Source organism: Galeopterus variegatus, unplaced genomic scaffold (assembly GCF_000696425.1).
Source record: "Galeopterus variegatus unplaced genomic scaffold, G_variegatus-3.0.2 Scaffold1325, whole genome shotgun sequence".
Classification (NCBI taxonomy): domain Eukaryota; kingdom Metazoa; phylum Chordata; class Mammalia; order Dermoptera; family Cynocephalidae; genus Galeopterus; species Galeopterus variegatus.
This window is the reverse complement of record NW_007727436.1, coordinates 194633-208470: the sequence shown is the minus strand read 5'-3', so window position 1 is coordinate 208470 and position 13838 is coordinate 194633. Positions and strand designations below refer to the sequence as shown.

General features: G+C 34.5%; 1 protein-coding gene across 2 annotated transcripts in view; it reads left to right on the top strand.

The window, feature by feature from the left end:
- The first annotated feature begins 2982 nt into the window (after nt 1–2982).
- Nucleotides 2983–13838, top strand: part of MPP5 (membrane protein, palmitoylated 5 (MAGUK p55 subfamily member 5)) — a 58591-nt gene continuing 47735 nt past the window's right edge. The window contains exons 1-2 of one of the 2 annotated variants that reach the window (XM_008576313.1): nt 2983–3053; nt 8869–9399. In XM_008576313.1, the coding sequence (XP_008574535.1) occupies nt 9033–9399 (367 nt within the window). In that variant the 5' untranslated portion in view covers nt 2983–3053; nt 8869–9032. The remainder of the gene's footprint in view (nt 3054–8868; nt 9400–13838) is intronic. The other variant, XM_008576314.1, reaches the window with a different exon arrangement.

The following is a 13838-nucleotide window of genomic DNA, read 5'->3' as shown; positions in this document are numbered from 1 at the left end:
GCGGGAGCGCCACCGCGCTCCCAAGCGGCGCACTGTAGTAGTGCGCCACCGGGCCGGCCCGGAAAGAAATCTTTGATAAAATTTGGTAATGACTATTTTGGGATATTGCTGGTTAGCAAAGTGTAATTTACTGGTATTTTTTCCCAGCTATTTTGTCCATGTTGTTTTTATTTTTGTCTGAAGGCAGTTGTATTGTCTAGAATCATGGGACAGAAGTTTGTAAACTAAATCTTTCAGTTGCAGAAGTGTTTTATATGTGATTTTTGCCAGGAATGCAAAAGCTGCTAAGTCTCTGAAAGTTAACATCTAAGAAAGGTGTGTATTCTAAGCTAATGCCATTGTGTCAGGAATTATATTCTTTTTCTGTCTAGGAGGACAGATGATTTATGTGGCTTTAAATTATAATGTGTGTTACCCTTACATCCCTTTGAAATCTTTACTTATTTGATTTTTACTTTGAAGATTTTTTTAATGAAGGGAATTTTTCTTCCATTCTTTACAAGTTTATCTGGCATAGTGCATTCTAAATACAGTTAGTCTTAAAGCTGTGAGAATAGCAATGGCTTCTTTGGAATGCAGTTATCTGGATGATAAATGAAGGTACTCCCATCTGAAACTTAAACCATGAACTGCATAGAATTTTAGAAATGCTGTTTTTGTAGAACTTGTCAAGGTATTCCATTAAAATATAAACCCAGGACATTTGCACTTGCTCTTTTAATTTAAGGGACTTAATTTGTCAGTTGTATGTATCTGCTTAATAGCTTTAAAAACATCTTTAATATTGTACCTTTTGAGTTAAACAAGATCGGCTTACTTCATATACATTTTTAAAAATTTTTTTAAATATTAAAAATTTTTTTAAGTTCTGCAATTTAAGAACGAGTTTTTCACTTCAATCTTTGGGAGTTTATTTATTTCATTTAATTGTGCCCTGTTTTACTGAAAAATAGTTTTTGAGCTAATAACTTGCATGACTAACCTAAATATATTTCAGTTTTGACTTGTATTTACTTATTTTTGGACATAGCTAACTAAGTTCTTTCCCTAGAGATGTATGGGTATACATTGTTGGAAACTGAAATTTATGCATTGAGTTAAACATTCATTGGGTAAATAGGATCTTTTCTGTGATATCAGTATATAACTTGTTTTGGGAATATACTATGATCTTTAAAAAAAATTGGTTTCTTTGAGATAACACGAAGGTCAAAGATTTAGATCCCTGTACCAGCCAGCATCCCCTCCCCCAATTAAAAAAAAAAGGGATTCTTTGTGGTATAATTTACGTGTAACAAGGTGTCATTTTAAGTGTACAGTTTGAGGTTTTATTTTCTTTTAAAATGAGCTGAACAGGTGTAACTTACATTAAAATTCACCAATTTTAAGTATCCAGTTTAAGGAGTTTTTATAACAGCTTTATTCAGGTATAATTTACATTAGATAAAATTCACATATTTTATGGGTACAGTTTTAATAAATTTATATAATCATGCAGATAGCACTGTAATCTATTTTAGAATTCCTATCACACAAAAAAATTCCCACGTGCTCTTTTGCAGTCAGTCTCTGCTCATACCCCTAGCCCCAGGAAACCCTGTAACAGCACTAGTTCTGCCTTTTTAGAGATTTCATAAAAATGGAATCATACAGTATGCACTCTTATGTGTGGCATTACGTTTTTCAGACCATCCATGTTGTTGCATGTTTTTGGTTTTGGCTGCCGGCTGGTACAGGGATAGAAACTCTGGAACTTGGTGTTATCAGCTCCATGCTCTAACCAGTTCATTGTTTTTTATTGCTGAATAGTGTTCCATGTTTTGTTTATCCATTCACCAGCTGAAGTATACTGTGTCCAATTTTAAGCTATTACTAATAATGCTGCTATGCACATTCCTTACATATCTTTATGATTTTTACAAATAAAATTGTGTGTTTGTTTCTCTTATGTGGAATTGCTGGGTTTTAAGTGTATGTTTAACTTTATAAGAAACTGCCAGACAGGCTCTACCATTTTACATTCTCATTAGTATTCTATGAGGGTTCCAGTTTCTCCACATCTTCTCCACTGCTTAGTATTGTTGATCTTTTTAATTTTAGCTATTTTATTGTTTGTCATGGTATTTCATTGTGTGTTTTTTAAACTGCTTTATTGGGATATAATTCACATGCCATACAGTTCACCCATTTCAAGTGCACATTTCAGTGGCTTTTAGTATATTAAGAGTTGTGCAACCACTGGCACAATTTATTTAAATCATCCCCCAAAAGAAACCCGTACTCCTTAGCCTTAATTGTCCCACTCACCTACCCACCCAGCCCTAGGCAACATTAATCTACTTTCTCTATAGATTTGCCTATTTTGGACTTTCATAAATGGAATCATAGAGAATGTCATCCTTTGTGACTGGCTTTTTTAACTTTTCCAAGGTTCATCTGTGTTGTAGCATATATCAGTACTGTACTTCATTTCTTTTTGTTACTGAATAATACTTCATGTGGGCATATACAACTTTGTTTATCTGTTTGTCAGTTGATAGACGTTTGGATTTTTTCCACTTTATGGCTGTATAAATAATGGTGTTATGAACATTTTTTGCACAACTATTTTTGTGTAGATGTATGTTTTCATTTCTCTTGGCATATACCGAGGAATGGAATAGCTGGGCCATATGATAACTCTGTTTAGTCTTGGCGAATTGTTAGACTGTTTCCAATGTGACTATACCATTTGACATTTGCAACAGCACTAAAGTGCAGCAGCATTGATTTTAACTGATGTTCATTAGAGGCAAGGGTGATGGTGGTGGTAGTGCATTTTTCTGACTTCGAACTAAGAAATCCTAGCTATCTGCAAATAGAATTGTATATCATATTGAATTAACCTTTCTTTCCAATTTTCCTCTTCCTCAAAAACACTGCAGATCTTTATACTTGATTAATCATCTCATTTTTCTATTTTGCAGAGTACGAAAGTTAGTCTGAGTTTTGTGAAAAAACAGACAAGAGAATCTAAGAGAACAACTAGACAAGGTTTTTCCAGTTTGCATAATGTAAGTTCTTTTCACTATTCTTGGCCTGAATCCTGTGTTAGCTGACAAAGCTGTTTCTATGGAAACAAATAGTACAACGTCTTAGAATGTCAGAGGATTGCTGATCACTTAAAATGAGACTTCTCAGCTGCTGGTCAAAGGGCATTACTTGCTGGAGCAGGGAAGGGATGAATTGAAAAAAATTCTAGAATTCTGGACACTAGAATAGACTGAATATGTTCATGCGTATGAAGTATATCTTTTCCATTTCCCTCTGCCTAAAAATTAGGATACTGATTTTGTAGGAAATTGTCTTCCTGCTAGCCCATCTTGTTTCCCAGCTATTACACAAATAGTTGTTTCTTGGTACTGAGTTTTCAGTAGGCCTATACCCATTAGGCTAGTTCAGTCCCCCAGTTTCAATCATTTGTGCTGTTGAAGCTTATTGGGCTTTCTTTTACCCGCTTCTCCCACAGGCGGTTCACACAAGCAAAGCCCTTTCTTTCCCACTAGTTTGAAGTTAGTTAGCATTGAAACAGGTTTGGCCTGCAACCTGAAAATTCATTGTCTTGCTTTGTGGACTATGTAAAGATTTTTTATTTTTATTATTTTTGCTTTCTAGTGGAGGTGGGAGCAGGGATTCTGGTGAGGATTTGAGATGAGGGGCCTTGAAACTTTTTTTTTTTTTTAACTTACAATTGGAAGATTGAGAAGAGAGGAATTAGGGCCTGTAACTTGTAACTCCATTATCTTCATAAGACAGTCTATTATTTACACATAAGGAGGTGGTAATTCTCTTAGTCATTTACCAGCTTCTGAATTGTTAAACAAAGGACTTTTAAAATTTTTGTTTTATTTTTATTTTTTTAAAGAGGGAGAGAGTGCAATTCTTTTGTGCTGGGATTCTTTGACTATTTGTGGATTACCTGCTTGAAAATCAAAATAATCTTAATGCTAAAACTACAGGATACAGCATAATGTTTCCTTTATTCTGGAAGAACTTTAGGATCTTTCTTGGCCTTCGTGAATTAACTTGCAAGCATATAGAGTCTTTTGGAGTGTTGTATGCTGAGATAATTATTTAACTGAGGTGGTCTTGAGGAATTTCTTGAAGGAAGTAGGGAACTTAGGTAGGTCTTGAGAATAGAAGTTGAAAGGCAAAGTAGTTCATATGGCATTTGTGCAGGAAGAAGAGAGATATGGGAAAGTCACAAATGAGAGTATTAAAGGACACCGAAAGCTTGGATTCACCTTGTGAGTTTGGACTTTATTTTCTAGGTAGTGTGAAAGCCATCAGAGGTTCTGACCAGAGAAGTGATTTGCTCATATTCTTAATTAAGCGTTTATCCCCTTCTAGAAATCATGGCTATAGAGATAAACAAGACTGATCCTTGACGGTTAGATCATTTACATGCGTGATCTACAATCACCTTGGAATTAATGTGTCTAAAACTAAACCTATAATTCTCTTTAACTTCTTTCCCCTTCGATCTGATGCTCTTATATTCTCCATTATAGTTGATGACATTGTCATCTACCTAGTGACCCAAGGATAGTGGCTAAAAAGTGGTGGCCCTGGAGTCACACTACCTAGGTTCTTATTCTGAAGCCTTCTGTTAGTTTGGTCTGGTACTGGGCAATGTCATGGATCAAGAGATGAGTCACCTTGGTTCCTGTCCTCAAGGAGCTTCTAGTCTGCTGGGGCAGAAAAACAGATATAGATAGCTGTAGTCCAGCTTGATCAAAAATCTGACAGGGATTGTAGGAATCCAGAGGAGGATGTATTTGAGCTAAGACTTAAAAGGAAGATAGGGAAAGATGAGATCGTAGGCAGTCTGATTCTGGAAGCTGTTCTCCTAAACATTATGCTGTCTTGGGCAGCTGGATGGATACAGTGGCAGTAATTAGAATTGGAAATGGAGGAAGAGGATGAATAGGAGGAAATTAAAGGGAAATGTGAGTTGAATTTTGGGCACATTAATTTCTGGATCCTTATAGAAAATTTTGGTAGATAGAGTAATGGGCAAGGATCTTGTCTCTATAACACTGGTACCTAGCCAGGGGTAAATTGCTCAGTTACATTTATGTACAAGTCAGTCCTCTTTTCTAAAATCTTTCATGGCTCTCATACTGCATCCAGAATTAAAGGTTTATATTTAAGCTAGACCCAATCAAAAAAGCCATATCTTCCACTAGTCTCCTGACTGAAATATTTTATCTAGCCTTATTTGTATTTTCCCCCTATATTTTTTATATTCCTGCTTTTGGTTCATATGGCTCCTTCCTTATTCCTCCCTCTTGTCTTCAAGGCCTACTTTAATCCCCATTCCTCATCTACAAAATGGCCATATTTGTACATATTTCTAGGGTTACAATGAGGATTAAATGAATGAATACCGTGTGAAGTGCTTGCAGTGTTGTCTGGCACATAAAGAAGGGCTCAGTAAGGGCCGAGCCCGTGGCGCACTCGGGAGAGTGTGGTGCTGGGAGCGCAGTGGCGCTCCCGCCACAGTTCCATTCCTGTATAGGGATGGCCGGTGCGATGCGCTCACTGGCTGAGCACGGTGCAGCTGGTCGCAAAAAGGACAAAAAAAAAAAAAAAGAAGTGCTTAGTAAATGTTAGCTATAGTTGTGGTTGCTACTACTATTACTATGGCTATTTTCTTCCTTCTCCTCCTCCTCCTCTTTTTCTCCTCCTCTGCTCTTTTTGCCTGCTCTATGAAATAGACAATAATTTCTACCGATTCTATGACCTCCATATTTCTTGAATATAACTTTTCTTTATTCTGGCTGTCTTAGTTCAGGATCCCTTGTCTTAGTTGCTTTCAAACTGGTCTCATTGTCACCCTTCAGTCCATCCTCTGCACTTCTGCTGGAGTGATATTTCTCTAAAAGTGAATGTGATCATGTCATCCCCTGCTTAATATCCTTTAATGGTTTTTAATACTTTCAGGGTAAAGGTCTTTAGCTCAAACTTTTCTCAGTCTGGCCTCCTGCTTGCCTTTCCAGTTTTATCATTATTCATGTATGACATGCTCCCGTTGTCCCATCCAGCTTTATTGCATTCTGTTTTGTTTTCTTAAAGTGCCAGTCTCTCATATTCTTCTTTTCTGTTGGTCATGTGATTCTGTCTGCCTGGAACCCTTCTTCTGTCTGGCTGATTTTTAGTTGCCCTTTGAAATGCAGCTCAGAGAAATGTATTCTTATGTTTCCTGGCACCCCTTAAGCACAAACTAAGTTTTAGTCTGTTGTCTGTATATCCTCTGTGAATTTATGACATTCTCCCCTCAGTAGGACAAATATTTATTGAGCATTTTCTATATGATATGTATTATACTAAGCACTAGGGGTATAAAAATAAGACATGACCCTTGTCTCTAACAAATTTAGAATCTGGTGAGGAAAGATCCATTGGGGAAAAATAATCATCGATTTTCTTTGCTGCCTCTCCCAGTAGACTGAACAGTCCAGGGGAGATAAGCAAAATAGAATTTTAAGCAGATTTATATCAGGTTGCAGAAATTTTCCTGAGAGTAAAATACTAGATCCAGATAGACAGGCATGGGAATAATAGTCCAAGCATGAGAATTCTGACCTAGGTTACCTGGCCCTGTGTCTCTTACGTGATCTGTAATTTTCTTTCATGATTTAGTGTAGTATATATGGACATAGCCTTAGAGTGTTTAAACTGAGTTTTAATTTCAGATCATAATTTTTGTAGATTAGAAAATATACTATGTAAAAAATACATTGTTAAATTTGATTTTTAGTATTCAATAATTGTTGCGAATAGAGATGGTTGGGAATTTTAATTTTCCAGAAATATGTACACTCCTAGATTTTTTAAATTAAAATTAAGCATAGCACTACAGTAACTCTTCCACAAATTTTTGCTCATTTGTAATGAAAACAGTGAAAAAGTTGAATTTGCATTTGTTTATAATCAACATATAAATTTTAAGAATTACCTAACATAAATCTGATAGCTCTCATTTTAATGAAAAAGGAGGCAATCTAATGGTAAGTAAGGTACTTATGTGTTGATTACACAATTATAAAGAAAGAAAGAAGCTAAGATTTGGATGGAAGACAGAAAAATCTACCAAAATTGTGAAAATGTAATATTTGTGGTTCATGTAGCTTACATTCATTTTTCAGAATGTTGGCCTGTTGGTTTTCCTGGTAGCCTAGGTGGGTTTGTGTTAAAGTGGTCCACCTTTTACCTCTATTTGCACTGTGATCCGAGACGTTTGAAATGAGATTGGCTGGCATTAGGGATATTGTCTGAAAACCTGGCTCTTGATTAGTTGGCATTGTGCTCTAACCAGTCTATTTACTGAAATGATACTCAACTCAAGGAGGTGTAGTAGGTTTATTATTGTAAATATTTTTAAAGTCTTGAGCAGAAGATGACTAATTAGATTTAATGTGTGGGTTTACACATGGAAAAACAATCTGCCTATTTATGCCTGAGAAATGGCTTGATGCAAAAAGCCAGTGTCATCCAGTAAGATATTTTTCTTGTCTAAAATATTGACAAATTTTTAAAATAGAATCAAATTAATATTAATAATTAATATAAGTATATATTTTCATTTTATAACTTTCCTACATTATCTCATTTAAAACTCAGAACAATCCTATGGCTAGATTTTCCAGGTGAATCAGTTTCAGAGAGAGAAACTGGTCTTAAATCATAAAGCTAGAAAATTTTTTTTAAAAAAAGAAGAGGGCCGGCCCGGTGGCGCACTGGATAGTGCGCCGCTTGGGAAGCACGGCGGCGCTCCCGCCCGAGGGTTCGGATCCCACATACAGACCGGTTCCCGCTCACTGGCTGAGCGAGGCGCGGGAGCAGCACCGAGGGTTGCAATCCCGTTGCCGGTCTCCGGTCCGGTACGGGGGCAACACTGAGGGTTGCGATCCGTTGCCGGACACGGAAAAAGACAAAAAGACAAAAAAAAAAAAGAAGAAAAAAAATCCTAAAGCTGGAGGAAGTGGCAGAGCTGGAATGAAAATTCAGTTTTCTTGTTTCCAAGTTCAATGTGTGCTTTTTGCTTTATGGTATGACTTTTGAATTTTTTTGAGTGGTAACAGATACTACCATTTTCTCTAAATGAATACTTATAAGGAGTTAACCCCCACTCTTTTTTTTTTTAAGCCAGTCAAATTCCTAATCTTTTTTTTAATGTGACCAGTTATAAAGACTGATAACTCATGTAGTCCTTTTCTCATTTAATGTAGTTTTATCCTGTACATGCTTTAGCTGCTAATTAAAGTTTCTTATTCTTTGAGAATCTTTTTCATTTCAAAAAGTCCTGAAAATGAATTAATTGTCCCCTAAAATAGTGCCTGTATTTCAAGTGAGCCACCAACATGGCTGGCTGTATATGCCAAATCAATTGATTATCATCAGTTTCTTTAGCAGTTAACAAGGAAGATATTTCAATCCCATGTGTATTAATTGAGCATAAAGTACTGTATTGAGACAACTATAAAAAGATGATTAATATATCTTTTCATATTTTAAGCAACGTAATCTCTACCAAACTAGTACCCAAAGTTTTTACTTTCCTGCTTTGCTAAACTTTCCAGTATATCATTTTTCTCAGCTGTGAAATTGAATAGTTGCCTCAAATTTTGGGAAGGGGACTTTTTTTTTTGAAACACCTTGATTTCCTCAGCATTATCTGTAAAGTGTGAGATCTACACAGCAAAATAATATTATGTACTTATTAGATATTTTCTATATTTCGTGGAGATTGGAAGTGGGCTATATAAAATCTGCTTTTATATTGTATGTAATTCTTATATGTTTTTTCCCCATCTTTCCCCTTAGATTTCCTTCATGGATACTTTTTCATAGCGTTATTATGTGATGTGAGAAGTTTTTAAAAAAATTTTTTTTTGAAGTAACATGGATTCTATACTACAGAATCAAGAGAATTGGCTTTATAGGAAAAATTGATTTGTTAAAAGTGGTACGGGTTTTTGTAGATAACCATGACAACATCCTATATGAATGGGCATGTTACAGAGGAATCAGACAGCGAAGTAAAAAATGTTGATCTTGCATCACCAGAGGAACATCAGAAGCACCGAGAGATGGCTGTTGACTGCCCTGGAGATTTGGGCACCAGGATGATGCCAGTACGTCGAAGTGCACAGTTGGAGCGAATTCGGCAACAACAAGAGGACATGAGACGTAGGCGAGAAGAAGAAGGGAAAAAGCAAGAACTTGACCTTAATTCTTCCATGAGACTTAAGAAACTAGCCCAAATTCCTCCAAAGACCGGAATAGATAACCCTATATTTGATACAGAGGAAGGAATTGTCTTAGAAAGTCCTCATTATGCTGTGAAAATATTAGGTAAGTAAAAATAGCAGAATAATAGAGAATATTTTGCTTTAGTTTTTTCATGCCTTAATATAAATGTGTATGGGAAGGAGGAAGGCTTTAAGAGAGTGTAAGTAATGGCAATTTGAAGTCCAGACCAAGATCAGTTCTTTTCCTGGAAAGGCCACATAACCATCATTGAGTTAAAGCATGTGGCTTAAATGTTCAGTTACTGTGACTTGTTTTGTAGGTATAAAAAGTTCCACATGTGGCCTAAAATTCACCTTTTATATCATACTTACAAACTTTTATATCAAAATACCGAAAAAACAATTTTCAGATTTTGAGTTTCTGATTTCCTTAAAGTTTGTAAAATAGTAATGGAATTAATAACTTTAGCTTAAAATCTATTTGATTTCTTTCATTAATGACTGTCAATAAGAACTGGTGCTGTTCATATGACATCATATGAAATGTGTCTTTAAATTTCTTATGCTATCTCCAAATTCTTCTCTATGAAAAAAAAAAAAAAAAAACCACCAAAAAAACTAGTCCAGTGAAATGTTAATAGATATAAACCACAACAAAAAAAGAGTTTGTGACCAAATATATTTTGAGAACACTGGGTTAAATGAGTTAAACAGCTGCTTATTACAGGATTTCTTAGAGCCTTTAGAATGTTATCGGCATTATGAATCTACAAGAGAGATTGATATTGAACTCATGTTCCCAAACTTCAGATATTTGATCATTGTATTTACAGACCCACCCTTCCTGCATGCACATGTGCACACTTGCACACACACATACAAGTGCTCACCGAAATAGTGTTAGGAGTTCATAGAAGTCAGTTTGAGAAATTCATTAATTTGTTCCCTTTAAAACCAGGCAAACTCAGGTGAAGTATTTCATTTCTTGGTGGTTTACTATTTTTTAGATTGAAAAAGATATTTCTACTTTTCTTTGGAAGGAGGGAGTTTTTGCTGTCATTGTCATCATTTTACCATTTGTTTAAGTATCTATTGAGCCCTATACTTGGTGGTTAAGCAAACAGCATTCTATGTAATACCCACACTAATGCTGTTAGCAGGATTCTGTAATCTCCATTTTGAAGATAAAGAAATTGAACCTCAGTTAAATTACTTGTTTAAGACACAAGTCTAATAAGCAGTCGAGCCAAGTTTGAATTTGCCAGTTCTAGAATTCATATATTGCACAAAGTGGAGGGTTTGATTGGAGACTGACATCCAGCCTGCATTTCATTCACCAGACCAGAGCTGTGACTGCCTAGAGCACCTTTTTCTAATTTGACAAGACATATATATGCTATATTTGTTCCTCACTAAGTCTCTTTATTCCAAGTCTGGAACAGTTTCTGTTATATTACACCATCTGCCTCTTTGTATAAATTTATTCAGGATCCGCATTTCAAATGTGTATGCTTCTCTGTGTTTTAAGAAATCATAGGTATGTGTTTAGTGATAGTAAAGTTTGCTAAATGCCTTCAGATGTTATGATTACAGTGAAAATTAAAAGATTACATATTTTTAAATTTATATGAAGGAATTTTATGCTCTTTTTTCTTAAAGATTTCGTTAAAGTAAAAATACTTTATTCCTGATTGTCTTTTACTAGTCTTCATTTCCCACCGCTTCATTATTTATTTACTAAAGTACTCTGTAAATATTGCCTATTGGCAAAGTTTATGTCGTAATATATCCTGCCCAAGCCTGGGTTGATTTTTCTGTTTTTCTGTTTAAATTTCTCTAAGATTAATGTATTCGTCCATTTGCTTTACTTAGAATCAAGCACAAATAAATGTTCACCTAATAGTTCATGTAATTGCAGTAAAGAAACAAATAGCCCAAACCAGATTCACATAGGGGAAAAGTTGTTGTTTTCTTTGTTTTTCACCTAATCACAGAAAATAGGAGATCATTTCTCTGAATTTTTTTGCTTTTTTCTTATTTCTGTTTGTATATTCTGTTGCTGACTTTTCTACAGGTTTAAAGGACAGCTATACGTTCTTCCAATTTGTAATCCACTGTGGTTTTCAAAAATACTTTTGTGCGGTACTTAACCAAGGGCTGTTTCACATATTTTATTTTAAAGTAACTTGAAATATAGTACCAGGTATTTATAATTCATTTCTTGGACAGAATAAGATAATATTTTGAGAAATAAGAGATTGATTTAATGTTAATACACTTGATAGAAATGTCAGTTAATTATACGAAATGTGAAAAATTAGCATAAATTATAAGGTGATTGTTGTCAGTCACAGCCTCAGTTTTTTGTATATTCAGTTTTACGTTTTCATTTAAAATGAAACGTAATAGCTTTTTACCAAACATTTTTTTCCTGGTTCATAATCTGCTAACACATCAAACTACAACCCAAGTACTCCCTTAAAATTGTGTGTGTCTCCTTGCCAGTGTTTTGATTAACAAACACATGACAGGAGACAACCTCTTGGCCTTTTTCACAGCCAGAAACAGCAACGTTGTATTAAATGAGAGAAGGATGAGGCAACTGATTTATTTCTTTGAAAGGGAGCCTTCGGTTTCCAAACAATACATCATCATTTATCTGTGAGTAGACAAACTACTTTTTTAAGAATTGCAGATGTGGTTGGAAAGGTTAGGTACTTTAATTTGTAATGAAAGTATTTGTAAATTTGGCAATGTATAATAAATGAATAATGAATATTACAAGTTGTAAAAATTTTGATAGATTGAGAAGCTTTCCTTAAAATTGGCAGTAGTTTTTAAAGCTTACTTTGCTACAAATAAAATATTTTCTTTGTTCTCTTTCATAATCAAAGCAAACTACCTTGTGAGATAAATCCTAAGAAAAGAACAGAATGCAGGTTACAGTAGGATGAGATAGAGTAGGATAATTTTCAGATAATTCTAGATTATACACTTCACTGTTTTGTTTGTTTTTGTTTTCACAAATAAGTAATTTTGGGCTTGGAATGTGGACAAGTAAATACAATAGACAGAATATTTAAAAGGAATAAACTAGGGAAGACTGTCAACCTTTTTTTTGTATTTAAAGCCAACAAACAAAATTCTAGTGCCAATAAATCTTGAGTTTTAGTTCAGCCTACTTCTTCTATTTTGCTATCAATTTTTGCTTAACTGCTACAGATATATTTCCAGATAAGCTTTATTAGCATTCTTTCAGGGACTTTTTTTTTTTTTCTTGAAAGGGAAATGTTTAAACCTGTTAGTACTAGGTTTAATGTTTAAAGTGTGGTACCATTTGAGAATTTTGTCATTTAGTCCAATTGCTAAAATTAGAGCTAACCTGAAATGAGGATTTAAAAATTCAGTAGAGTATATACATAGTTTTGTACATTTTGATTGTTAAATACTATTCTACTGAAAAATAATTAATTGCTGCATCATTCAGTCTTCGACACGTGTCAAAACTTCATTCTACTTATTAAATAATAGTAGGTTTTAACTGTTTTTCTCTTGCAGAGATTTGCTTCATTATTTTGTGGCATGTTCAGAAATACATGACATAATCGCATATTGGAAAGTGCAGGGACATCTGAGTTAGAACTGAGTGTAAATACTATTTATTGTCATTTAATTGCTATTCACCTTGGGCAAGATACTTAATTTTTCTGAGCCTCAGTTTTAGAATTTTCTAGAGGACCAAATGAAAACATGTTTATAAGCACACTGTAGGTTTGAATAAAATTTAATTTTTGCAAGAACCAGAAGCTACCAGAGAGATCATCTAAACTTCTAGTCCATGAAATTAATTTGCATATCTTAACCAGTAGTTTTTTATTTCATTTTTTAAATAATAGCTTTATTAAAATATAATTTACATACCATAAAATTCACTCTTTTAAAGTGTACAATTAATTTGGTTTTAATATATGTACAAGGTTGTGCAACCATCACTACTTTACAATTCCAAAATATTTTCATCACCCTAAAAAGAAACCCTGTACCTATTAATAGTCAGTTTGCATTCTCCCCTTCTCCCAGACCTGACAACCACTAATATATTTTCTGTCTCTTTTGATTTGCTTATTCTGGACATTTCATATGAGTGGAATCTCACAGTATATGCCTTTTATGGCTGGCCTCTTTTAACTTAGCATTATGTTTTCAGGGTTCATCCATGTTGTAGTTTCTATCAGTATTTCATTCCTTTTTATGGCTGGCCTCTTTTAACTTAGCATTATGTTTTCAGGGTTCATCCATGTTGTAGTTTCTATCAGTATTTCATTCCTTTTTATGGCTGAATAATATTTCATTGTGTGGATGTACCACGTTTTGTTTATCCATTCATATGTTGATGGAGAACATTTGGCTTTCCTTGTTTGGGCTGTTGTGAATAGTGCTATTATGAACATTCATGTGTAAGTTTTTGTTTGAACATCTGTTTTCTGTTCTTTTGGGTATATACCTAGGAGTGCAATTGCTGGGTCATATGACAGTTCTATA